This window comes from Puntigrus tetrazona, chromosome 15 (assembly GCF_018831695.1).
Source record: "Puntigrus tetrazona isolate hp1 chromosome 15, ASM1883169v1, whole genome shotgun sequence".
NCBI classification, from domain to species: Eukaryota; Metazoa; Chordata; class Actinopteri; order Cypriniformes; family Cyprinidae; genus Puntigrus; species Puntigrus tetrazona.
The window spans coordinates 6,772,554-6,798,863 of NC_056713.1; the positions used below are offsets into that span (position 1 = coordinate 6,772,554).

The window sequence follows — 26,310 nt, forward strand, 5'->3', positions numbered from 1 at the left end:
GGAAGGTGAAGTAGCCCGGTTCTGCAAAAGTTGTCCTGACTGCCAGAAAGTCTCTCTGCAACGACCTAAGAGAGCCCCTTTGCAACCACTGCCCATCATTGGTACACCGTTTGAGAGGCTGGGAATGGATGTTGTTGGTCCTCTCGAGAAGAGCCGGTCAGGTAACCGATTCATGTTGGTAATAACAGATTATGCCACAAGGTACCCAGAAGTCTTTCCTTTAAGAACCGTGAAAGCCAAGACGGTAGCGACATCACTGGTGCAGCTGTTCTCGAGGGTTGGATTTCCAAATGAGATCTTAACCGATCAGGGCACCAATTTTATGTCCACATTGTTGAAACAAGTGTATAAGTTGCTTGGAATCAAAAGCCTTCGTACTACTCCTTATCATCCTCAAACTGACGGATTGACTGAACGTTTTAACCAGACATTAAAACAAATGCTCAGGAAATTTGTTGATGGGACTGGCCAAGATTGGGATCAGTGGCTACCTTACCTTTTGTTTGCTTACAGGGAGGTACCTCAGGCGTCCACAGGTTTCTCGCCCTTTGAGTTGTTGTATGGCAGAGAAGTGAGGGGACCGTTGACATTGCTCAAAGAGGTATGGGAAGGAAGTTCTGAGTGTCAAGAACCCAGTAATGTTGTCTCTTACGTTTTGCAGATGAGAGAACGCCTGCAGAAAATGTCTGAGCTAGCCCAAACAAACTTGTCTAGTGCTAAAGAGCAACAACGGCGGTGGTATGATCCACAGGCTAGAGAAAGGGGGCTGCAGGTTGGTCAAAAGGTGCTGGTGATGCTGCCCACTGGAGAAAGTAAGTTGCTGGCTAAATGGCAAGGACCTTATGAGGTCAAAAGAAGAATTGGCCCCACAACGTATGAGATTGCCATGCCAGGACAGGCGAAAACCAGTCGAGTTATGCATGTCAATTTGTTGAAAGAATGGACCCCTAGGATTGAAAGGGAAGCGCAATCACTGATGGTTTGTCGAGTGGCGGATGAATCAGATGAGCAATACTTACCTGAACCGAATCTGGGGAAGCTTGAGCTGGACCATCTGACGGAACGGCAACAAACTCAGGTGAGAGCTCTTTGTGCCCCTGATGTGTTTTCTGAATACCCAGGATTCACCAAATTGATCCAGCATGAGGTGGTGTTGAAGCCGGAGGCTGTGGTGAGGCGCCGAAGCTACAGGGTGCCAGAGAGACTCAGAGAGAGCCTGAAGAAGGAGGTAGACTTGATGTTAAGTCTTGGAGTCATTGAGCCATCTTATAGTGAGTGGTGTCACCCAGTAGTTTTGGTGCCCAAGAAAGATGGGAGCCTCCGATTTTGCATAGACTTCAGGTACTTGAATTCAGTCTCGCAGTTTGATTCGTATCCCACTCCACGGATAAGTGACTTGATTGATCGTTTGGGGAGAGCACAGTATATAACAACTATGGATCTTTCTAAAGGATACTGGCAGATCCCATTGACTATGGCTTCTAGACCCCTGACTGCTTTCCAGACACCGGGAGGCCTATACCATTTCAAGGTTCTGCCGTTTGGTCTTCATGGGGCTGGAGCAACTTTCCAGAGATTGATGGACAGAGTGCTGCATGGTTTGTCTTTTTCAGCTGCTTACATTGATGATATTGTCGTGTACAGCAACACCTGGGAGGATCACTTGAGCCACCTTCGAGAGGTACTGAGACGACTCCAGGAGGCAGGCCTAACAGTCAATCCAAAGAAGTGCACCATCGCAATGGAGGAGACGGAATACCTGGGACATGTTATTGGTCAAGGAATGGTGCGACCTCAACTGAGCAAGGTTCAAGCACTCGAGAAATGCTCAGTGCCACAAACCCGCAAGGAATTGAGGTCATTCTTGGGTATGACGGGATTTTATAATCGTTTTATACCTAATTATTCTGACAGAGCTGCTCTCCTGACTGATATGGTGGGCACACGGCGCCCCAACCAGCTGAAATGGACTGAGGAGGGAATGAAGGCCTTCCGGGATGTTCGAGGAGCTCTGACTACTGAGGCGGTACTGTACAATCCAGACTTTGCTCAGCCGTTCATTGTTCAAACGGATGCCTCCGAAAGAGGAATTGGAGCTGTTCTTTTGCAGGAAGTGCTGGGAGCACGTCGACCTGTGGCCTTCATCAGCCGTAAAATGTTCCCGAGAGAAAGGAGATACTCCACGATCGAAAAAGAGTGTCTTGCTTTGAAGTGGGCTTTGGATTCCCTTAAGTATTATTTGTTGGGGAGAGAGTTTACTCTTGAAACCGATCATAAAGCATTGAAGTGGCTAGAGCGGATGAAGGACACAAATGGAAGGATTACAAGGTGGTACCTAGCGCTGCAGCCCTTCCGCTTTACCGTGCAGCATGTGCCAGGAAAGGACAATGTGACTGCTGATTACTTGTCCCGCTGTCCGGGTGAATCTGCCGAAGGAGGGGGAGATGTGACGGCCTGAGGCGTCGGCCGCACAAGTGTGGGTATTTGAGCTTAAACACAACATCAGCGCGCATTTGTAGCTCAAATGCTCACATGCACCCATATGTATTCATGCACTTTTTTTTTTACACCAGTTTAGTTGTAGTAATCAAACACACACAGCATTTAAATTTCGAATGTCTTTATTTAGTTTATTTTTGCATGTCACTGATTTATAGGGCCCATAAATTAGTTACAGTGCACACCTTTTCCCAATTTTCTTTTAACAAACGTTTCTTTTGTATTGAGTTTACCGGGAGATGAGACTGCGGGGAGAGCGCGATCCGGACCATCAAAGATCTGAGGCCGGGCGGGGGGACGCAAATTTATTTGATTTTGGTTCCACGGGCCAAACCAACTATGGAGCGGACCTGGGAGATTTGAAACGGACTATTTTGCTGTTTGATTTAATTTGTGTTTGTTTCGTTAGAATAATTTTGTTGTTTGAGTTTTTGCGGTTTGGTTGTAAGTGTTTTTGTTAAAACCATTACTTATATTATGATATGGGTTTGGTTAAGTTTAATTGTTTGTTTCCTCCCCTGTGTAATTAGCCATAGTTTTACCCGCTTCTTTATAAGCTGAATTTGCTTGAGTGGAAGAGAGGTCTCTGCCATGCCACTGATGAGGATTGTGCTCCTGGTCTGTTAAGTTTTTTTTTATTGTGAATTAGTTATGGGTTGTTTTTTTTTGTCACCTAATGACTTGGTATCCTCTGGACATCAATAAAATCCTCAATCGTGAAACGTTGGGCTTGTGACTCACTATTGGCCTTGACCTCGCGGTCCCTTACATAGACAAACGTATGTTTTCTATAACTTGGCATTACCTAGTTGCTAGTTAACAATGTCTTAGTTTACATGCACTGAATGTAATAAAATCAGATCCATTTTCATCATAATTTTGGTGAAGTTAGATGTTTTAATCGAATTAAGTGAAATTGTCTTCTATCACTTGCACCTGCATTAATGTTGAGTTCTATTACTGTATATAAAATTCAACCCGTCAGAGTGGCTAGTGGGAGTGACTGTGTTTCCCGCCACAACTGAAATCCACCCACGTTTGGCAGGTTGGCGGGTGTTAATGTCAGACTGCTGCTGCAGTCCTCTTACCCAAGCTTAAGACCTTCTGTACTGATAAACCTGACGTAGTAGAGACTGTTAAGTTCAAATGAACATTATCCAATTATTTATCCAAATAAATGTGGGTATTTGAAAATATAAATTAAAGTATTTGTGTTCGTACTACAGCCTTGACACACCTGAAAATCTTGAAAAGAGCAAAGAGAATCATCTGATGAAGAGTTCTTCTCCAAACCACTCTCTAAACAACTGCAAAGTCTGGTCGAGCTTGATGACTACCTCAGTATAGATCTGCTTCACTTCTTCCCAGCCATTAAGAAGCTGTCTATGAAGTTAAGTACGGCTCTGTTTGTCTCAGCTGCATGTGAACAGCTTGCTGTGAAACAACATTATAATTGCTTTATTTGAATTTGTAGCTGCACGGGTCTAATGAAAAGATAGCCACACTTCATACTGATGTCTTTTGTTGTTTATTTGTTTCTCTGCTCTCTCTCTCTCTTTTAGCAGACACAGTGAAAACTACAAGAAATAAATAATTCACAGTCTCTCCTTCAAATATCCATTGACAAAATCTGAATCCAATAACATACATTCTTCACAAACTAATATAAACAACATTAAACACAAAATGCAATAGACTTGAAAAAGAATTACCGTGTGCGCCCTCTTAGACCATGCAGATAAAACTTTCCATGTGCACATCTTTCTTAAAGAACCCCTAGCCTAAACCCATTTTTAAAGTTTTTTTTTTTTAAACAGTGAATATTTCTGACTTTGACAGAATTACAGAATTAATAAAAGGGTCAAGATCCCAACTAAAGCAAACACTGTTCTCCATGATGGTGGCCAATTTTAACCAATAAAACATCAATATTTGACCCCCTGTAATTCTCAATAACAGCAGGTGTTCATCATCAAAACTTTTACAGGGTTAATGGGTTAAATGAGATAATTAGTTAATTAGATCTCATTTAACCCATTAACCCTTACTCGGAAGTACTTGAATGCTGTACTCACACTCAACACTGAGCACATCTATAACACAAATCATGAGTTATGACACATTAGATTGTTAAAATTTAATTAACACAATAATAGTAATTATTCATACTGCAGTGCATGATGGGAGTTTTTACTACCAGGTTACCCAGCATGCACTGCAGCATGAATCATTTTGTTTGTCACCTTTGTTGAGAATCGTGTGCTGGTTCTTTGATGTCTTTATCTACTGAGTTCATTAGCAATTTTTATAGTTTTTTTAAACTCATGAGAGCTGAAGTTACTTGGTCTGAAATGACACTTCGGTTCAGTAGTGAGATGTGACAGTGTTTTGAGTCAGGATTGCTGTTAGGGTGTGTGTGCATGTTTTCCCCCAGTTATGTCACTTCTTATATTCATTGTTCTTTAATTCATCTTACCTACTGATACTTGAATGTCTCTGCTCAACATATGACCGCTGCAGCGAAAGAGCTGTGTTCAAAACACTGAATACAAACGACACGGAGCAGAGAGCAGACAAACGTGGTCAGTAAACTACATCAGTGTCAGGGATTGGCAGTAGCTTGTTGTGTTTGTCTTGTGTTTTGTTGTCCTGGAGCACATGGCCTTTGTTTTGACAGCTTGCCATGTGCTTCGCTGTTAACTCCTCCCCTCTTGTTAAACCTAATTGTTTCACACTCCTGCACCCCATTTCTGTTAATTACCCAACCTACTTAATCTCCTTGTGTTTTCTGTCCTTTGTCAGTCCGTCGTTTGATATTTGTTCATCCTGACGCTGAACCTTAGTTTGCTAGTTTGATCAGTTTTTTTGTTTGTCCGGTCTCAGTCCTGTCTTCAGTCTAGTTGTACAGTTTTTGCCTCGTCTACTTTTTATTGGTTCTCGTTTTAGTCCTGTTCCCAGTCCAGTTAGTACCTTTTTGCCTTGTTGACTTTTTGTTTGTTCTTTTCAGTTTTTTTGTTTTCCCCTTTCCGGCCCCACTTCTCAGCCCACCTGTAGCCCGGCTCAGTACTCTCTCCTTTCAGACTACCTTCGGGTGCCAGTACCCGTCCCGGTCCTCTAGCGGGCGGATGTGGAACGTGGCTTCAGCGAAAGGCATCCCAGTTACCACCTGACCGGCCAATTGCTTCCTGCCCCACCGGTTGGTGTCTGGTTCACCCATCATCCCATCTATTGTGACTGAGTGACGAGCCATTCCTCACCTCCTCTGCAGCTGGAATTAAGGCTGGAGTCGCCTGCCAGTGGTTTCACCCTTTTGTTGGACAATTATCAAGAACTCTTGTTTGTCAAATAAACAATTTTTTTCTTCTGCAATTGGGTCTGCTTGTCTGCCTTGACAATCAGTGGGGTTTTTTTTTCTCTCACACTGTGGTTCTGACAGGTTTGTACAGAAGTTTCACACTAAGTAAAGATGCTGAGAACTGCTGGTTGTGGTCACACTGTGATGATGTGAAGAGATGAATATGTGTTTAGAGTTAAAACAACAGTGAAGCACAAGAAAAGTATTCATAGATTTGAGACATCTTTTAGACATTTAAGCCATTTTAGTTGAAGACGCCTGGTTTAAAGCAACTAAACGAACACTGTAAGGTTACAAATTTATGTCATTCTGCATGAAGCAAAAAAAAAACTGATCTGAAAAATAGATGCAAGCTTCACTTTTACAAGCTTAACTCTTTTTTTGTAGTACTTCCTCTTTCACACTCACTTCTTTAAATGCTCACACTTGACTTTTCATGTGCTCTATTTCTTGTGTTTGGGCCAAGTGTGAGGATGAATTCCACGAGTGTGTGTACAACTTTTACCTAATGGGACACACAGTGTTATAAAAACTCATCTTTACATAGCTTTTATTATGTTTTAAATACTTAAATCAACTTTTAAATGTCTGTTCAGAACTCTATAACAATTTAGGGTACATGTCATATAGCCTTATAGTAATATAGTAATATAGTACTTGATGACGTGACAGAAACTATGCACTTTCTTTTTTCTAGCACTTCAGATACAGTTGCTGAAAGATGAACGAAAACAATCTGAGTCCGTGTTATAATGAGAACACTCGCACCCTAAAGAGAACAACCCTTGAAAAGGTAGTACAAAAAAGTTTCTTTTTTGCTTTGAGTCAAGTATCGTTGAAAGAGATGAGTTTTGATTTGATGGTTGAAGATATAGTGTATAATTTGACTGAAATAATTCAAGTCTTGATTCAGAGCTCTGTCTGGAAGTACTTGACGTACTCTGTATCAGGTGAACATCATCATCACTGAAATGCAGACATGTACATCCCTCTTTTTCACACATTATTGTAGCACAGTTTGTCCTGAATACAAAATAATTACCAATAGTGTGTTAAAAGAAGCAGAAAAAAGCACAGATGTCAGCGCGTCTCAAAACATCTCAAGGGCCCCAAAATCACCTCGGACCCCAGAGGGTTAAACCTGTATGGATTCTGGTTTTGGATTACCCTAAAAAACTGCATTTGAATTCTCCAATCTTCATGTCCTTGTGCTGATCGTACCTTGACTCTGAATCATGACAACATTTCTGTCCAAAACTTTTTTTTTTTACATTTTTACATTCAACTTATAATAACATTTTCTCACACATGAGGTATTTGTATGTCTGTAATGTGTCGTGTTGGATCTGACTGTATGTTTCAGGAAGTCTTGAGACTTTAACACAGTCTGTGTTTAACCGTCTGTCATCATTCAGTCAGTATGGAGCTCAGTCAACTTCCTCTTGTGTTCTGTGAGTATTGCTTTCTCTGAAAGGATTTCAGCGGATTTTAATACATTTTTTATGATATATTTTCAAGTGATTTAGTTTTTTTTCTTTAGTTGCTGCTCTCAAATTTTCAAATCCAGCTGTAATTTATGATATATATATGTATAAAAATAATCTGGAGGAGGAGCACGGTCAATGCTGTTTGTGTCAGATATTAAACTTGTGTTTTGTTCAATCAGTTTTTTATACTTTATAATAATGTTTGTTGAATCAGTTCTGCTGGTGTTTGTTCAGATGTTTAGTGTAGTTTCTTTATTCCTCTGCTTGTGATCAGACTCTTGATTCTCTGCTATGTATGGAGATGAAAACGGTCAAATATTAAACTGGTGTCTCAGTGTTCATCTGCACACATATATGCAGTCCTCCATACAAAATCTTAGTATGACTTCATCTTTATTACTGCACTGAAAAAAAGGTTTCAATGATCCAATTAGAAATAAATTCATGAACAAATGATTCACATGTATATTTTGTACCAATTAAAAAATAATGAACTATAGTAGTATTTTTTTAAATTCATCAAATATCAAAATAGGTTAATGGTTGCGTTTCCAGAAAACAACTATGGTCATAAGTTCAACAAAACTTTCGTCTATAACTGGTTAATGATAGTTTTGAAAAAAAAACACTTAAGTGTAATTTTATTTGTCATACAATATGATGAAGATGCTAACTGCTTGATATTCAGAAAACCATCATTTAACCATCAGAAACACATCTGTGAATATCACAAAACAAGTCACGGTATAAATATCAAAAAACAAGAATAAAATCAAGTATTAAAGGGATACAGGTGCATAATTTATTCATGTTACAATGCATTCTGGGAGCCATGGATGAGTTTTGATTGTTTTCATCCACTGGATTTTTCATTGGCTCCGCCCATCAGTGTTTGATTGACATCTATTGTTATATTTATTTCAAAGCATTTTCAGCTATTTTTATATAAAGTAAAAAGAGCCTATTGTTATTTTCTACTTGATGTTAGCAGCATCTTGATAATAAAATTCTAAATAGAATCTATTTGTATTTATAACGTTAACCCCCTCCGGTCCCTGGTACTACTTCTTCACCCTCATTCTTCTTATGGCTCTGTCTGAAGAACATTTCAAATCTCCCTTTCTATAAAAAGCATCTATTGCTTAGAAACTAGTAGAGTATTAGTAGACTGGTAGAGTTACCTTTTTAGTGTTTTTGCAAACTTATATACTGTCAGAAAAAAAGTCCCAGTTCTGTCACTGGGGCAGTATCTTTGTACCTTCCCTCTAAACAGTATATATTACATATCTGTATCTTTTCATATGTCTAATGTAATGTACACAGTATGAGCTCAATGCTGACATTCTCTTTGTGTTTTAGTGCTGATTTCAAATATCTACTCTGAACAAACTCAAGGTAAATGAATTTATTCACATATTTGCATATGAGTGATTTTATACTTTTACAAACCAGCTATTATGATTTTAAATTATTATAAATACACCTTAAGTTATTTTATGCTGTGACTAGAGGAAGAAATTTCATTGAACAATAACAGTGACAATAAAAATATGTTTCCTCACATAATGAACTGCTTTTTCATAAGACACTAGTGACTATAACAGCTATAGAGAACAACACTTCAGTTTAATCTGATATAGCATGTACTTTAAAGTAAACTGTTTATACAGTAAAAACAGCACATTTGTAATTTTATTATTTACATTATTTTTTTAATTGTCGTTGTACAGAAAGACTGAAACCCAAAGTGATCATTAAACCTGATCAACATGTGTTCAGAGGAGAAACAGTCACTCTCAGATGTGACATATATGATGAAGGAGTCACTGGCTGGAGATACAGCTGGTATAAAGAAGGTTTAGACAGAGTTTTCAGTGAAGGACAGGAACTCACATTCAGTTCTGTTACTGAGTCTGACTCAGGTGAATACTCCTGTGATAGATTTAATGGATCAAAACCGTCTCCCCGCAGTGATGAAGTTACTCTGACAGTATCAGGTGAGTCTGATCATCTGTTCATACACACAAACACACATTTCATATGTTATTAATAAGTGATTTCAATTTCAATTTCAGCTTCCAGATTCGTTTTTTAAGTGTTTTTTAAGCGATTAAAAGTAATCTGATTTTTGGGGGACGAGCACCAAACTTTTGTTGCCCTTTTTATAACTCAATCTAAAAACCTAAATGAAAGAAAATAGGATTCTTATCCTGATCTCAGAATGAAGTCTTAATAATCAGACATTGTAAAATATATTGTCATCTGTTTCTCTCTTCTTTTACTGTATCATTGTCATGTTTTTTTTTTCCTTTTTTTGCTGAACCCTAAACTAGTTGCAACACTTCCCTGTTTAAGTAAGCTTTGTAGGAATGGTTTTGTGTTTGGTAAGAGCTCCACATACTGGTCAGAAGAAAGACTAATTTTATCATCATTGATCACTCTGTCGTTCTGAAATGTTTTGTAAACTGCTGTATCTGATCAGAACTTTGGTCACTGATGAGTCTCAGTAGTTCAGACTCTGTTAAACTAAAGGCTGTGGGTCTGAAGCGGCTGTAGTGAGAACAAATCAAAAGTGACAAAATAGTCCCCTCACTGATTCGGTGCATTGCTGTTTTTTGGGGGTTAAACCGTGCTGTATTTTAACACACGTGTGTGTCAGGTTAAGGACAACACATTTAGTTCATCTGAACACGACCAGTTCTTCTTCTTAACTCAGGTTGATATTCTTCAAATGTTTAAATAGTGAATATTTAAGAATAACACATCTCTGACACAAACTGTTATTTATGACACATTAGTGCCTTAAAAAAACAGATGCATTAAAAACAACACAACTTGTGTTAAAACTTAACCTGCCAGTGTGTTCAGTTAAGGACAACACTTTGTATTAATTTAATTTTCAAATGATTTTCTTAATACAGGCAGTCTGTTAAAACATAACACACTAATGTGTCATAAATCATAAAAAGTGTCGTAGATGAGATCAGTGTTGTGTCTGAGTACAGCTTCTGAACACTTTGCTAAGGACTTATAAAGAGTTAAAGACCTAATGAGATAATTAAGTGACTAATTAAATGATGATTGTGAATTAGTGATGAACACCTGCTGTTACTGAGACTTACAGAGGATCAGATATTGATGTTTTATTGGTTCAAATGATGATGTCACCATCATGGAGGACTGTGTTTGCTTTAGTTGGGCTCTTGGCCATTTTACCAATTTAAAAGAATATGCTTTTAAGCATTTACAATGTTATTTTACAGCAAGCTTTAGTAAGTTGACACTGTATCAAAGTTAAGTTTTTTGTGATGGTGTCTAACCGATTAAAAATAGATTTATGTATTCTTTCATTTGTTTTTCTAATATCTGTTCTCTTAAAACACACACTTCCATCAAGAATCAGCTTCTGAATCTCAATGTTTCAAAAAAGAAAAAGAATGCTCCCAGAATGCATTGCAACAAAATTATGTTGATGATTTCTCAATTTTATCTACATCATCTTATCATGTCTTCTACTAGTTTTCTTTGTCATTACAAAGTGTTTTTAAAAAACAGAATTGCAGCTAAAAGAGGAAAAACAAAACAACACTAAACAGTCCAAGACCGAGTTCTTTCTCAAGAAGAACTTCTGTATGAAAATCAAACTTGAGTTCATTTCCTAAAACCATCATCAGTCAACTATGGCCACAAGTTCTGTTAAACTCCTTTGATAACAACAGAGCTTCTGACCATAGTTACCTAGTTATAAAATATACATGTGAACCATAAACCTATTATTTTAATTGAATGAATTGAAAGAATAAAAAAAATTGAATGTTAAGATGTTATAAGTTATAAAATATAGATGTGAATCATTATCCTAAAGCAGGGGTGCACACACTTTTTCAACCCGAGAGCTGCTTATGACATGACCGAGTCAAAATGATCTACCACCCACTAAAAATGCAAAACACATTATTTATAAATAAATTGAGAATTATTTTTATATAGTACATATGCTGGTGTACCTTTCATTACTGCATCAACCTATATTGCACAATACAACTCAATACAACTGTACTTTTTTTTTTTCACCCGGAACAATGCTTCAGTGTCCGCCCTTGCCTTTTGAAGTTAGCTGTGTGAAAAATGACTGCTATCCTGACAGCTGGGATTTTAGTTCCTTCACCTTTCTCCTTCTCATCTCGCTTTTCGGAGGGAACTCGTTGTCATAGTTTTTATGAACAGTCCGAAAGAGGCGCTCCATATTCATCTCTTCATAAACACACAAACACATGTTTAACATGTTATTAATGAGAGATTTCTCTATTTCAGATCCCAAATCAGTTTTAAGTGTTTCTCCACAGAAGTGGTTGACTGAAGGAGATCCAGTGACTCTGATCTGTGAGGTTCACAACTTCTCTACAGGCTGGACGTTCAGCTGGTTCACTTTAACTGAATCACCAGGTAAGTTATGATGTGCTTCATGTGGTAACATCTGAATTAGAGATTCAGTCCAGAATATCATTTAATATATTGTCTGGTTTTACAGGTGGTTATCATCTGCTCTCAGACAGCAGCAGAGGAGCAGGAGGAAGATACAGGATCAGTTCTGCTGCTGTAGATCACACAGGAGTTTATGTGTGCAGAGCAGAGAGAGAGAAATCATCTTATAAAACACAGTACAGCAACAAACAGCTGCTGTGGGTCACCGGTGAGGTCAAACACAACTTAAACTACTGGTTCATACTGAATAAAGAGAGTTTGTATAAAGCTGTAACTGTGTTCTCAGGTGTTTCTGCTCCAGTCTCTCTGAGGGTCAGTCCCAGCAGAACTCAACACTTCAGATCTGACTCTCTCTCTCTGAGCTGTGAAGACCAGAGTAACTCTACTGTATGGAGAGTGAAAAGATACACAGACAGTGATCTGGAAGATTGTTCATCAATACCTCGAGGATCACACACAGGATCTACATGTACAATCAGTTACGTCTTTACATCACTCACTGGAGTGTACTGGTGTGAGTCTGAATCTGGAGAGAAACATCATCCTGTTAATATCACTGTACACTGTGAGTCTGTGTTTCTGTTTTATTCATTTCACTGGTGTGTTTACAATTATTGCATGAAGCAGGATGATTAGACAAGTGCATTAATCATCAGTGGACAAAAACAAAACAATAAATAAATAAATAACAGTTATACAGTCAGTGTATGTCTGCTGTGTTTCTGTAGCTGAAGTGATTCTGGAGAGTCCTGTTCATCCTGTGACTGAAGGAGATAGTCTGACTCTACACTGTTTATATCAATACACAACTCCATCAAACCTCAGAGCTGATTTCTATAAAGATGGATCACTCATCCAGAATCAAACTACAGAGATGATCATCTCTCCTGTCTCAAAGTCACACGAGGGTTTCTACTCCTGCAAACACCCAGAGAGAGGAGAGTCACCCAAGAGCTGGATCTCAGTCTCAGGTGAACACTGCTGTATTTATAAGATGACTTTTTTTTTTCCACATACCCTCATTCATATATAATACACTATAAAGTGCTTGTCTGTGTCTTTTTCAGGGTTTCATTCAGAATCTCAGATCTCTGTTCTCTGTATATTCAGTTCTGTACTGGCAGCTTGTCCATATCTGCTGGTGACCGTCGTGCTGATTTTCAAATGTTGCAGAATGAGAGGTTAATCATGACTGATTTATTATTTAATGCATTTTCTTTGCTCACTGGGCTTATTGTGAAGTGTGAGTGTTCATTTTGGTATCTGTCTTTTGGAAAAAGACATGTTTGTCAAACAACTTTTCACTTTTCAGAAAAGCCAAAAATATAGAAAGAAAAAACAACATATAAAATGTAAATGCTGAGAAGATTGCTCCTATATGTATTTCTCAGACAGGGTTGGGTATGAGCACAGCATTCGATAACATCCACGTGCTTTTAAAAGGGTTAAAGATTTAAAGGTAATGAGAAAATTAATCATTAAATTAAATAAATATTCTGATATAATATCTCATGCGTTTGTGTAGTGGGAATTTTCCCTCCAGTGTAGGTGTCACCAAGCCAGCAGAGGGAGCCCTTACCTCCGGATGATCCGTGTTCACTCGCTCTGCTGCTACTTCCTGTTGTGGGACTATAAATACTGTAGCAGGCCCCTCACCTGCAGGTTGTATTGTTTGATTGTTGGTTGGTTTGGTTCTAGTTTTCCTAGCGTTTCCCTTGTCATAGATTCTTTGGATTTGACCCTGCCTGTCTTTTAATACTTTGATTGTTTGCTGCCTGACTCGACCTCTGCCTGTTTTTGGATTCTGTTGTTTGCTGTGATTTGACGCCTGCCTCCTTTGACCATGCCTTTGTTCAATAAAAGCCAGTGAATGGATCCGCACGCCTCAGACCCCTCATTCATGACAGTAGGGGTTTCAGTAATATTATGGTATCTTGGATAACTAGAGAAATTACAAGACCTAAGTCTTCAACCCCTAGTACATTTAATTTCTGTACCTAAAGTATGTTTTTATTTAGTAACAACGACTGAGGATTGAGATTGATTGTGCATGGCAGGGAAATCAGTACAACTCCTGGGAATCTGTTCAGATCAAGTCTTTTAAAAAAAAACAAGAAATAACAATTCAGAGAAAATCAGCAAGAATCACTGTCCATAAACACAAAAAATCACCTGTGCAAAAAAAAAAAAACAATGCAGTTCTGTTCCCAGTTCAGTAAGTCCGTTCAGGTCCACCAAAAACATAATTTAAAAGTCTTGAGACGAAGAAAATGTAAATGTCCAGAAAGTTAACCACAAAATAGAGACTACGGAAAACAGAAAAAAAGCTTTAACACTCAAAAGAGGAAAATCAGTGCTGTCAAAAAAGGCATTAGAAAGTCTACAATACAGTTGTCATCCACACAGCATCAGTAACGTGTTTTCTCCATTTCTAGCCATTTATATATCATGTGGTTCTTCCATTATAATCATGCCTGTGTCACATGTCTATAATAGACACACTCACGATAGGAATTATCTGTAAAAGGGCTTCTTTCTTTACCATAACACAAGATGAGGCTCCTTCTCTATATGGAAGAGTTCACTTTACACATTTCATAATTGTATTAATTGTATAGACATATCTGAAGACCTGTCACATATCTGAAGACCTGTCATGGAGTCACAACACCGCATCACTGGCCAAAAAAGCCCATCAGCGCCTGTACTTTCTCTGTAAACTGAAAAGAGCAAAAGCCCCACCCCCCATCATGCAGAACTTCTACAGAGGCACCATCGAGAGCATCCTGTCCAGCTGCATCACGGTGTGGTACGGAGCCTGCACCGTGTCCTGCCGTAACGCACTGCAGCGCATCGTGAGAGCTGCTGAGAAAACCATTGGTGTCTCTCTCCCCCCTCTCATGGACATTTTTAACGTTCGTCTCACGCGAAAAGCCACCAGGATAGCAGGAGACCCCACCCACCCATCTCACTGCCTCTTCAACCTGCTGCCGTCGGGGAAGAGACTGCGGAGTCTCCGAGCCAGAACCAGCAGGCTCAGGGACAGTTTCATACACCAGGCGGTCAGGAGACTCAACTCCCTACCTACTCTCCCTTCACTCACCTCTACCTCCGGCCCCTGCCTCAGGCCTCAGACCTCAGACTGTGATCCCGCCCCCCACATAAACTCATAATCTCAGGGTCTACACTTTTTGCACCTCAACGCACTACCTCACTTTAACTTAATTTAATTTTCCAACAAGTGCCTTGTCTGTATGTTTAATGTCTGTATGTTTAATGTTGCACTATTTATATTTTAGATATTTTACCATTATTTTATTATACTTTAGTTTTTTATTCTTCTATCTTTATTCTTTTATTCTGCATGATTGCAAGGTCAGAAGGAAAGGAATTTCATCTGTGCTGTATGTTGTACATAGAGCATATTTGACAATAAAGTTGACTTGACTTGACTATAGACCACTTTAAAAACTGCTTTCTGCAGAGAACTTCTCGGCTTTATTCTCTCTGCGAAGTCTATTCTTCTGGCATCAAAAACCCAAGACCTTGATTCTCGATTCAAAACTGATTTCATGGCACGTAAAACCCTGGGTTGGCTCAAACTAAACCGAAACAGTTAAACCGGCTTCATGGTGCAGGCCCATGGTCTGTACTTCTCAGTCTGTAATATATCTGCTTGTTTTACACTCTTTGGTCAACAGGCGGTGTTGTGAGAAAACGAAGCCTCCAGAGCTGGAAAGCTTCTTGAAACTTCATTTGCTCCTCACTACTGAAAACACAAGCCTTTAAACACGATGCCTGTATCGTCTCCATGTAAACAACTAAAATGTGAATTTGGGAAAAGGTTTACGTTTACATCATGTGCATGAATATTAGCAGGTTTCTCGATCGCCAACTACTGACCTACTGACTTAGTTTTTACTCAATTTCTTCAATTTCTTCTACTGAATAATTTTTTACTGTGTGTGTGTGTGTGTGTTTGTAAATTCAGTCCAGAGGATGTATGATAGTGTCCCCTACCATATAACAAAGAAAAAAGGAATCTAACCACTTACCATTAGCCTAAGAGCATTATCTGAAAGATTTCTCAAATTTATTAATACTTTTTTTGTGTTTCACTGTAGTTTTAACTCTAAACACATATTCAGCTCTATTCACCACAACCAGCGGTTCTCATCACTGTGACATTTGTCTGCAGAAATAGTTTATTTAAAATGGAAACAAAAGTATGACATATTGTGGAAGACTTTTGTTAAAAGGCCTGGAGAGGACAGAGAGGTCAATAGACATATAAACTGGTGAAATGTATGGCAGCAGAGGGTGTCAAAGATTTAGCAGTAATGGAAACGATAGTTAAAGATATGTAAAGGCAATGCTAAGAACATTCAGAGATCAAACAACAGATCCAGCAAAAACACAGAAGAACAGAGTGACTGGACAATACTTCAGAGCTGAACGAGTACTGAATGAACTACATGCAGCAGAAGACAATGAAAGTGATAAAGAGTGATTACAGGAATTCAAGTAAACAAGCAATACTCAACGATCTTCAAGAAGCACCCTCTGGTGGATGTCATGGACACTCTAGGAGACGGCTGTGACACAAATATCAAAACACTTCACATATATTTTCTGGATAGTTATTGTGAAACATTATCTGTAAAATGTGATTCTACATTAGTTATCAAGAGCAGGAAGTAACTACCACCGTATCAGCAACTACACAGTTACTGTCTTTAAATAAAGCAACCTGCAGCATAACATCAGTGTGTCTTGGTCTTCTCCTGGACAAATATTAGGGTCAGGGCTCGAGCTGCTTGAAGGTCCTGAGAGAGCGCCAGCATGGAGATCTTACACCGCATCTGTCCGGTGCTCTGAACCACGCTGGACATCTACATGTTGTACCCGATGAAGGCTGTGAGCCTGCACATGAGGAGAGCACAAAACTCTTTAGGGGAAACCCTACTAAACATTACACTGTAAAAAAATGCTTTTCAAGACTAGATTTTTTTGTCCTGTTTCTAGCAAAAATATATAAAATGAAGTGACTATTCTGCCAATGGAGTAAGCGAAATAATTTTATTTCAAACAGAAAACAAGAGTATTATGCTTACACCATTGATGAATTATTTAGTTTGTTTTACTTGTTTTTTCGGAAAACAATGCATATATTGGCTGGAAACAAGACAAAAAATCCAGTCTTGAAAAGCTAACAGATCTCTAGATCCCAGCGTCTTCGCTGATTACAAACCAGTCCGACTTTATTTCTTTCATACAAAACTTTAAGAGGTTTAGATGTTGATGTTTTATTGAAAAAAAAAAGTTTCGAGTCACAGTTGTAGAGAAAAGCGTTTGATTTAGTTGAGGTTTCGACCCTTGATTGTTTAAAGTCAGCTTTTCTCTGTTCAGGCTCTATCTTTCGGTCTCATCTGCGTCCATCTATTTTTAGCTGTACAAAACAGTTACTTTTGCTGCTTGATATTGGCTAACGTTGTGTCTTATCATATTATTTTACCTTAATTATGAACGCACTGGTTTGTAGTGGATTTTCCTCATTATTCCCTATCATCTAACAAACCAGAAGCCTCACTCACAGGCTTACTTCCTCATTCAGGAATGAGGTGGACAGTAAGGTACGTGCTGATGGTTCTGTAGATTCGGTCATTATGTTCAGGCTCAGTGTTGTCTGTGGTACTCTGGTACTTCTGCCGAGGGAGTTATTAAAGACTACTGCCTCTATTCATCTTGAAAAGTGCGTATAACTCATACTTCACAACATGTAGCGACGATGTGATCGATAACATCCAGTTTCCTCCCTTCAAAGACAGCGTTTCTGTGTTTCGAGAAAGCAAGGATCTTTCCTCCAATGACTCTGGCAGCCCTCGTTCCTTGCCTTCTCCAGTATCGGTCACGTGACCTCAGTTTCAGAGGAATCACTGTTGTGAACAGAGTTGAGTTTCTCCGGGAACAGTCGAGATTGAACAAAGAGATCTCTGTGAAGCACTTGGAGATTGAGATCAATTACAGAGAGCGCCGGTTTACCAGCATTTCAGCTCAAGCCACCGGACCTAATATCAGAGATATCAGTGCAACTGTAAAATATTTGGCATGAGTTTCTGATTAATCACCCCCCACTTAACGCTTAAATAAAAATGTCATGTTGATGCTAAAAATAATGTAAATATCTTAATCAGGAAATTAGCTTGTTGCATGTTCCTCGTCATGTTCTCATCATTTCAACAGATGTTTTCATTTGTCACAATTGACTAATGAATAGATGACAACATCACAACCAAATAATAGTCAGTAAATCATCATTATGGTCATTTCAAAACACTTAACAACTAGAATAACTCAATTTCTCACAGTGGAACAGTTAAAGATAATTGTAATATGAATTCACGGTAAAGAAAAATCTGTGTGATGCTGTCAGCGTTCTGCTGTTCATGTTATTGATAAGAAAATGACCCAGCATGCACTTTTAACAGTAAATGTCTGATCACAGTAATTCATTGTAAAATAATACTTCTGTGAATGGACTGTCATTTTTTACAGCACACATATGCAAGGTGAAAGGTTTAATAGCTTCTCTTGGAAATGCTGGAAATTAAATTATTTTAGCAACTCTGTTAATTTCATTTAAATGATTAATTTCCATTCATTTCTGTGCACAGCATATGCATTTGGTTACAGGACAAAAATTGCAAAATGTTGAACCATAAGTTTTACAGTGCTAACATGTTCATTTACATGCTAGAAACATCTTGACGCGTCTAAAACAAATCTTGGTCGTTTTATAGTTTCTGCAGTACAGTAATGTCACCACTAGCATCTACATTTTTATTTTTTCAAAAGAATCAGCCTATTAATGGTGTTAATATTTTCAGGGTAGGTAATTTAACCCGCAAGCTGTGGTTAATTGAGCTGACACCGATCCTGTGTTTATAGAAACAGGTGACATACCCTGGTAAAGTGATATGCCGATGTATGCGTCACCCATATGAGGCCCTCTTCAATATTTCACACGACGCTGTTAGAAGCTGCCAGAATTGGCTCTCCATCATGTAATTCAGTTACTACACATTTCACAAAAGTGGCCTCTTAAAAATAATTCACTTTTTTTATTTGTCCATTTCTCCATAATGAAGCTAAAGCTTCAGCTGAATAATTAACCTCGGAAAAGTGCATGTGTGCTGTTTCTCTTGTTCTGCGCCTTACGCTCCACCGTTTGCCACCTGCACTTGTTAGGTGATCTGCTGAAGATACCTGGTGTGTGTTTGGCTTTGCTGCTAACTGCAGGTAACATGGCCCCATGGCTTGAGTTTCGGGGTTTCTCTAGTCTTCATTACATCCTCATAAAAGAAGAGATACAGAGATGATTTCAATCATCCATTCTCAAAATCCACCATGGCTTGAAGTGTTCATTTATTGTTGCACTGGAGCAGAAAGGTACAGCATCTTAAAGTTATTGACCTGCACTACACTACAGGACGAAACCTGTACTCCTCGGCTGTTCTTTCCACCTCAGTGCTCATACTAACCCTACTCCCACAATTCTGGACCACACTTAAATGATCCCTGGGACAGCTTTTAGTTGAGGTTGTTTAGTTTTTTTTTTAAAAAAGTTAGCATGCAAAATTAGACACAATTGTAATAAGAAAATGTATTTGTACAAACAAATAAAGGAAAATCATATAAATAATAAAGAAATGCAAGTACGTAATGCAAAGTGTATGAAATGCAAGTTACAGATTGAATCATATACATATGTCATATGTCTGGTTTAGGATGAATGTAGAGTAGAAACATTTTAAATTCTACAACTTACATTGAACACAATGTTAAAATGCATCTAAATCAAACATAAAATCTTTATCATAAAAACTAAAAGAAATTACCAGTAACTGTAAAATCAGCAATATACACCTCGGTTAACTGAAAATGATGCTTCATTGAGATTTCAGCTGAGCATAACAGACCTAGTTTGCATTTTCCTAGCAATTACAAAAGGCCATTTCTCAATGTGAGTGTCTTTACATTCTGAACAGTCTACGTCGCACTTACATGGAGACCAAACACTTTAAACAACTTCATCAGACATGTTTCTCCACGACGGAGAATGTGTGGCATATTTTCACTCTTTTTCCAGAAAATGATGCCCGTGTATTGAGCACAGCGACACTGAGTTCAGAGCTGACCTTTGTTTTCTTCACACATAGTCTCTTCTGTCATAGCCTCCTCCAGCGGTGGAGCGAGACGCAGGATACGGCATCCGAGACGGGTTGTATTTTTCTCCTGTGGAGGGCAGGAGCAACAAAGCAACGATCCCCAAAATCAGGAGCGCGGCTGCTGCCCAGCCGATGTAGAGCGCCGCTCCCAGCTCCCGCCCCGGCGTCCGGCAGCAAAGGGTTGTAAAAGTCCCTGATGATGCTGTTTGCAGACCAGGACACGGGAATCAGCTGCATGAGCCCAGCCACGATGAACAGCACTCCTCCTAAGATCATGACTTTAGCTTTGGACGACTCTTCTTCAATGCAGTTAGTGCACTTCGCTCCTCCGATGGACACCAGGACCGCCAAGACGGTCAGAAGGATGGAGATTACCGTCAGGGCTCGAGCTGCTTGAAGGTCCTGAGAGAGCGCCAGCATGGAGTCATAGACCTTGCACTGCATCTGTCCGGTGCTCTGAACCACGCAGGACATCCACAGGCCGTCCCAGATGATCTGAGCAGTCACGATGTTGGAACCGATGAAGGCTGTGACCCTCCACATGGGGAGAGCACAAGCCACGATGGCCAAAAGCCAGCCCAGCACACATGACACGATCCCTATGAGCTCCAGGCCTAAAGACATGTCTTCTGGAAGGATCTGCGGGAGATGCCAGAGATGCTGCTAAAATAACTGGGCAGCTGTGAGGGAACCTGCAGTTTAAGCCTAATTTGAGCCAATGCCTCGGAGCAAACAGAGCGCATCTGTGACAAAACAATTGTCCTTTATAGCCCAGATCAGGTAGAGAGGAGGAGTCTGTTAGGATGGAGACATTACACAAAGGAAGGGCTAGTCACACCAGAACAAAAACTGCTCTCCATTACTGGACAGTTGTGGGAATTAGGAACAAAACGTAGATTCTTTGCACATCAGCAGAAGCTGTCTTGTGCACAATGACGTCAATTGATGAGACAAATGCAAACAATTGTAAGATATTCTTTTGAATGGATGAGGCATTGTACGGTGATGTCCTTTTTATAAATTTTACTGTAAGTTATTGAATTATTTCAGTTATCGCCATCTGTGAAATGGCTGTGTCTATAAGGAGCTTGTCATAAGGAACATAGTATATAAGAAACATAGTCAACATACATCGAATATATGATTAAATGTATGTTCTGAGGTGCTTTACATTTGAATATATTACAAACATATTTTTCTATATTAATAACTGAGGGTGCACAAGAATCAAAAACATTTAACAAGATTCATTTTAAATTTACCTTAAAATATCTACTTATTTTATTTAGAATTAAGTATTCTGAAGACATTCATCATAAGATTAGTAAAATGACAATAAACTTTAAGATATTTTATATACATACATACAGTATATATATATATATATATATATATATATATATATATATATATATATATACAGCCTAAAATATGTTAACAAAGCACGTAAGGATAGCTGACTACATTAATTCTCAAATATTAGCAGATTTTATACATATACTGTATATATATATATATATATATATATATATATATATATATATATATATATATATATATATATATATATATACTATGCATAAATGTATACATTATTTATATAAATTCTATAAATAAATTACAATCCACTAATTACCAAAAATCACAGTTCTGTCTCTCTAACTCAGTGTATTCCAATCAGCCGCTGAACTTCCTGTCAGTATTTCAGGTCTACGTGAATCACGTGACGGTCGAAGCGTTTTGAACTTCCGTTGTCTCAGCTCTGGTTCTCGATGGCTCTCCATAGACCACTGCATGTTCCTTTGTTGGTTATTTTCTTTCCAGGCACACAGTGGATGTAGATGTCTCTCAGTTCTGTTATCCTAGTGTTTAGTTTGGATTTGTTTTTGTTGTTGTTGTTGTTTGCACATTTTGGTATGATTACCATTTCTATTAAATCTCATTGTACTTTGATCTTCTCCTGGTTTTCACAGTCGACCAAACATCAGACATACAAAACACAGGAGAAGCTATGAGAAGATTTTGGATGGTTGCCCTCATTCCTTACATTCTCGAGGCAGTCCAGTGCACTGGCGTTATTGACGGCTTACACTCAGTGGTCACTTTATTAGACACATCCTGCTGATCCTCTGTCCCTTTTTTTTCTTGGCATGGGTTCAACAGAAGATTCCTCATGGAAAGATTCTCAACCATGCTCCTATGAAAACATCACACAGTTACTGCAAAGGTTTTTTGAGTGGAGCAATACACACTATTGGACTGAGGTGTTGAGGTCATTGGTGTAACTGAACCCATTGTCAGATTCGTGGAAATAGCTTGTGATCATGTGTGCCATTAGAAGATGAGTGAAACGTACTCAAATTCTGGATGTTTAACATTAGTATTCAGACATGACATCTTAAGTTGAGAACGCAATCTTTTGAGCATTGAGTTTCAAAGTGCGGCGTCTTTATAAATGATGCATCTTATCAGTGAATTTGCGAGAATGCCGATGTCATGCACGTGTGTATTTCGTGTTCAGTGTGTAGGTGTGTGCATGAGTGTAGTGTTTCTTTACAAAGTGACATCACCAACTACTAGCCTGAAATGAATAATACAGCGCTTTTGGTAACACCTTATATTGGGTAACACTATTAACCATTAAAGGGTTAGTTCACCCCAAAAATTTTAATTCTGTAATTAATTAATGAATTGTCTTCAAATTAAGGTATTTTTGATGAAAACTGAGAGCTGTCTGACCCTCCATAAACAACAACACAACTGAAATGATCCAATGATCTTCCCCTGAAATAAGTATTTTAGAGAGTATCACAATGTGTAAACAGCCACAGATTATTTTCACGTGTAAACTATGCTATTTTTGTGTACTTTGTGCAAAAAAAAGCCACTGATGTCACATGGACTGTTTTATCCATATGGTTTTATTGATGTATCTACAATGTTTATAGAACTGGGAACATTTTGAGTTGCTGTAAATGGACAGTAAGAGATATTTTCATCCCAAATATCTTAATTTGTGTTCAGAAAAACTTACTGGTTTCAAACAACATAAGGGTGAGTAATTAACGTCATCATTTTAATTGTGGGATGAAGTAACCCTTGAACTTGTTTCTTTTAAGCATGTCATATTACTTCCCATATTGGCTATTGATTATTAGTACATGTAGAGCACATACTATAATTAATACCTTATTCTGCCTTACTACATACTACATATTAGATACCCTTAACATACTACTAAACTACTAACATTTCATTACAACATTATGAAATCTATACACAAAACGTTCCGTCTCCTATACAGTATACATCCACTGTTCACTGTGTATAGATTTATTTTTAAACATATTTAGACACACATCCACCAGCGTGTTAATGAATGGCAAGTTATGCTAAAGAAGCTTGAAGCTGTTCTCAAAGGCCCAAGCAGGTTCGAGCTCTTCTTCTGAGATTTGTATGAGGTTTTGTTTCATTCCATGATCCAGTGCTTCATCTTCATCCCTGAAAAAGGCCTATTTTCTGGGACAGGCTCAGATTGGGGCCCAGACAAAGACTAGATTTTTGTGCAGAGAGTAGACCTTATAGCTGGGCTTATAGACAGCTGATTCAACTCATCGCCTCATTATTGAGGCTATGAAAGTATCTTTTTCCTCTGTGTTCTTCATTGTTTTCAACAAAGATGGCACAAAAAGTTCAGTGCACTTGTTAACTCTTTCCCCACCAACTGATGAATGCGACAAAAGCAATCTACTTTTGATCATCTTTCCAAATCTGACCCTGATGTAGACTTAAAAAAAATTATTTTTTCGTCTTTTTTATGTTGCTTTTATTTAAAGAAAATTTCTCACATTCAAATGCATAAAAACATTAAAAAATCCTTTTTTTTTAAAGCAAAGGTTCTTTCATTTTACATAATGCATGTTCATATAAAATAAAATATTATGGGTGTCAGTAAATGATTCCGAAAAAATTACAAAAGTATGAAAGAGTTGATCATTTAAATCAGTTAGGGCCCAATAATCATGGAACATGGAAACAAATTAATTTGTATTTTTCATGATTGTGTTTTAAGGTTATTGTGGCAAACACTTAGACTACAAGTCTTGATAAAACATGAACTATACGTAATATAGATGCATGTAACAAAAAGTTTACAAAAACATACTAAAACACTGAAATTTTAGCTATTGGTAACACAATATTTAAAAGAACATCCTTGATATCAATATGCACATGGCTACACTTTTTTATGTGCTTATAATACTCCGCTTGCAAAAACTTGGTAACAAAAGAAGGCACGCAGGAAATGATACATTTGAATGGCAAAGCAGCAGAACTCACTGTACAGAAACACACAGACTGTCTTGTGCTGTATCATCTCGTTCTCTCTTCAAGACGCAAATGAGCCGCAATGTAAAAAGCGTACGATTGCTCACACGTAGTCTCGTTTGTCGAATACAGCGGGCGGTACAGACCGTGCAACGGAGTAAACCATCCTGCTGGGTGGACCGCACCTATTGTCCTCCTGCGGGGCAGCTGCAGCACAGAACCCCCTCCAATCAGCAGTAGGGCGCTAGCTGCCCACCCCAGGTACAGAGACGCACCTATCTCCCTCTTCTGTGCCTCTATGATTACGGGGTTGTAGAAGGATCTGATGATGCTGTGAGCAGACCAGCACACGGGAATCAGGAGCATGACGGCAGCGCAGATGAAGGTGACTCCGGCGGCGATCATGACTCTGGATTTGGCCCGCCTCGTCTAGGCAGTTAGTGCACTTGGCTCCCATAATGGAGAGCAGGAGTCCCAGTACTCCCATCACGATGGCGATCACGCAGAGAGCCCGGCCGCCTGCAGATCTGAGCTGAGAGCCAGCATAGAGTCGTAGACCTTGCACTGCATCTGGCCGGTGCTTTGCACCACGCAGTTCATCCAGATCCCCTCCCATATGGTCTGAGCCGTTACGATGTTCACCCCGATGAAAGCCGTGACCTTCCACATGGGCAAAGCGCAAGACACGATGCCTACAATCCAACCCAACACAGCCAGGGTGACCCCGAGTATCTCCAATCCCAGAGCTGCCATTCTGTTTTATTTCGTGCGCTATATGAATTCCATTGACCAAGGAAAGGCTGCCAGCACAATGGTTCATGCTTTATAATGAGACGATGGGGAAGGTGGAGTTATGTTGGAAAAAGTCTGAGGGGATTGGCTAAACTTTGAGTGAGCTTAACCTTGGCATGGAAACGGGTTTGTTTAATGATTTAGCTCTCTTCGTCTGGCATTTTCCACTGAGAGACTAAATGGTGCATAGATAACAAAAGCCCAGAGGATACTGGTTAAAGGATAACTACGGCGAGCTTAGAATTTCGAAAAAGGCTTTGAATGGCTTAAAATGAAAATGCATGCTTCAGAACAGTTATGCCACAAATGCAAACTGAATTTGTTTTGGACGTTGTGAGCAGAGGTTGATTTGAAAGTGATGACTGAACCGATTCGTCACCTCAGAAGAGAAAGTCAGTGAGAGTCAACAAAGACAGAATCAGTTATCAGCAGTCCGCGATTCCTCTAAAATAAACAGCATCTCTCACACGCACACACACACACACACACACACTTACCCTGTAATGAGTCATGCATAGGTATGTGAAGCCTGGTGACCTCGCGTCTTTCTTTGCCGTGTTTATTTATGTTGGAACCAATGGAACAAGTGGAATGAGCATCTTCTAAACCTAGTTACATCAACCTAGTTTTCTTTCAAATGTAGTTCTTGTATATCATCTATGTCAGTGTTTTTAACTCACAGTAAACAAAAATAAGGTTATAGCACCCTTAAGGATGATGTTTAATGACTTCAACACAATAGCAGATTAGCGTATTAACTTACTAGATCTTCGTATATTTCGCTAATTATTGAGCATTTTGAGTTTGAGTAATTATAGAGTTGTTCCCCGTGCAGGTCTCAGTTGCGCTCTCTTGACTAAAGCATCGGACACAAAGAGGTTTAGAGATTAGCCAGAACAACCAGAGCATTGTCTTCCTTCACGTCTGGTCCGACACGGAGAGTATCATTTGTATTTGTGGTTGACCTTTAAGAGCGGGATTGATTTCAAATAATGATAAAGGGCACGCTTTTAATAGCATTTTTTGCTTTTCTCTAGTTTCTGAGTTTCAGTTTTATTTTTTTTAAATGTTAATGTTATTTAATGCATGTCTGAAAAAAATCAGCTACAATTAAAGCTTAATGAAACTGACTTTA

At 38.8% G+C, this 26,310-nt stretch overlaps 1 protein-coding gene and 2 pseudogenes across 1 annotated transcript; 1 reads left to right on the forward strand and 2 right to left on the reverse strand.

The window, feature by feature from the left end:
• The first annotated feature begins 6,565 nt into the window (after positions 1-6,565).
• LOC122358732 (B-cell receptor CD22-like) lies at positions 6,566-13,678 on the forward strand. The gene is made up of 9 exons (XM_043258572.1): positions 6,566-6,647; positions 7,218-7,305; positions 8,701-8,736; positions 9,072-9,338; positions 11,656-11,787; positions 11,873-12,034; positions 12,113-12,391; positions 12,555-12,797; positions 12,894-13,678. The coding sequence occupies exons 2-9, from the start codon at positions 7,275-7,277 to the stop codon at positions 13,010-13,012; spliced, it is 1,269 nt and encodes a 422-aa protein (XP_043114507.1). The 5' UTR covers positions 6,566-6,647; positions 7,218-7,274; the 3' UTR covers positions 13,013-13,678.
• Positions 13,679-20,035: 6,357 nt separating this feature from the next.
• On the reverse strand, positions 20,036-20,678 carry LOC122358737 (annotated as a pseudogene).
• Positions 20,679-22,957: 2,279 nt separating this feature from the next.
• On the reverse strand, positions 22,958-25,187 carry LOC122358735 (annotated as a pseudogene).
• Positions 25,188-26,310: the final 1,123 nt, after the last annotated feature.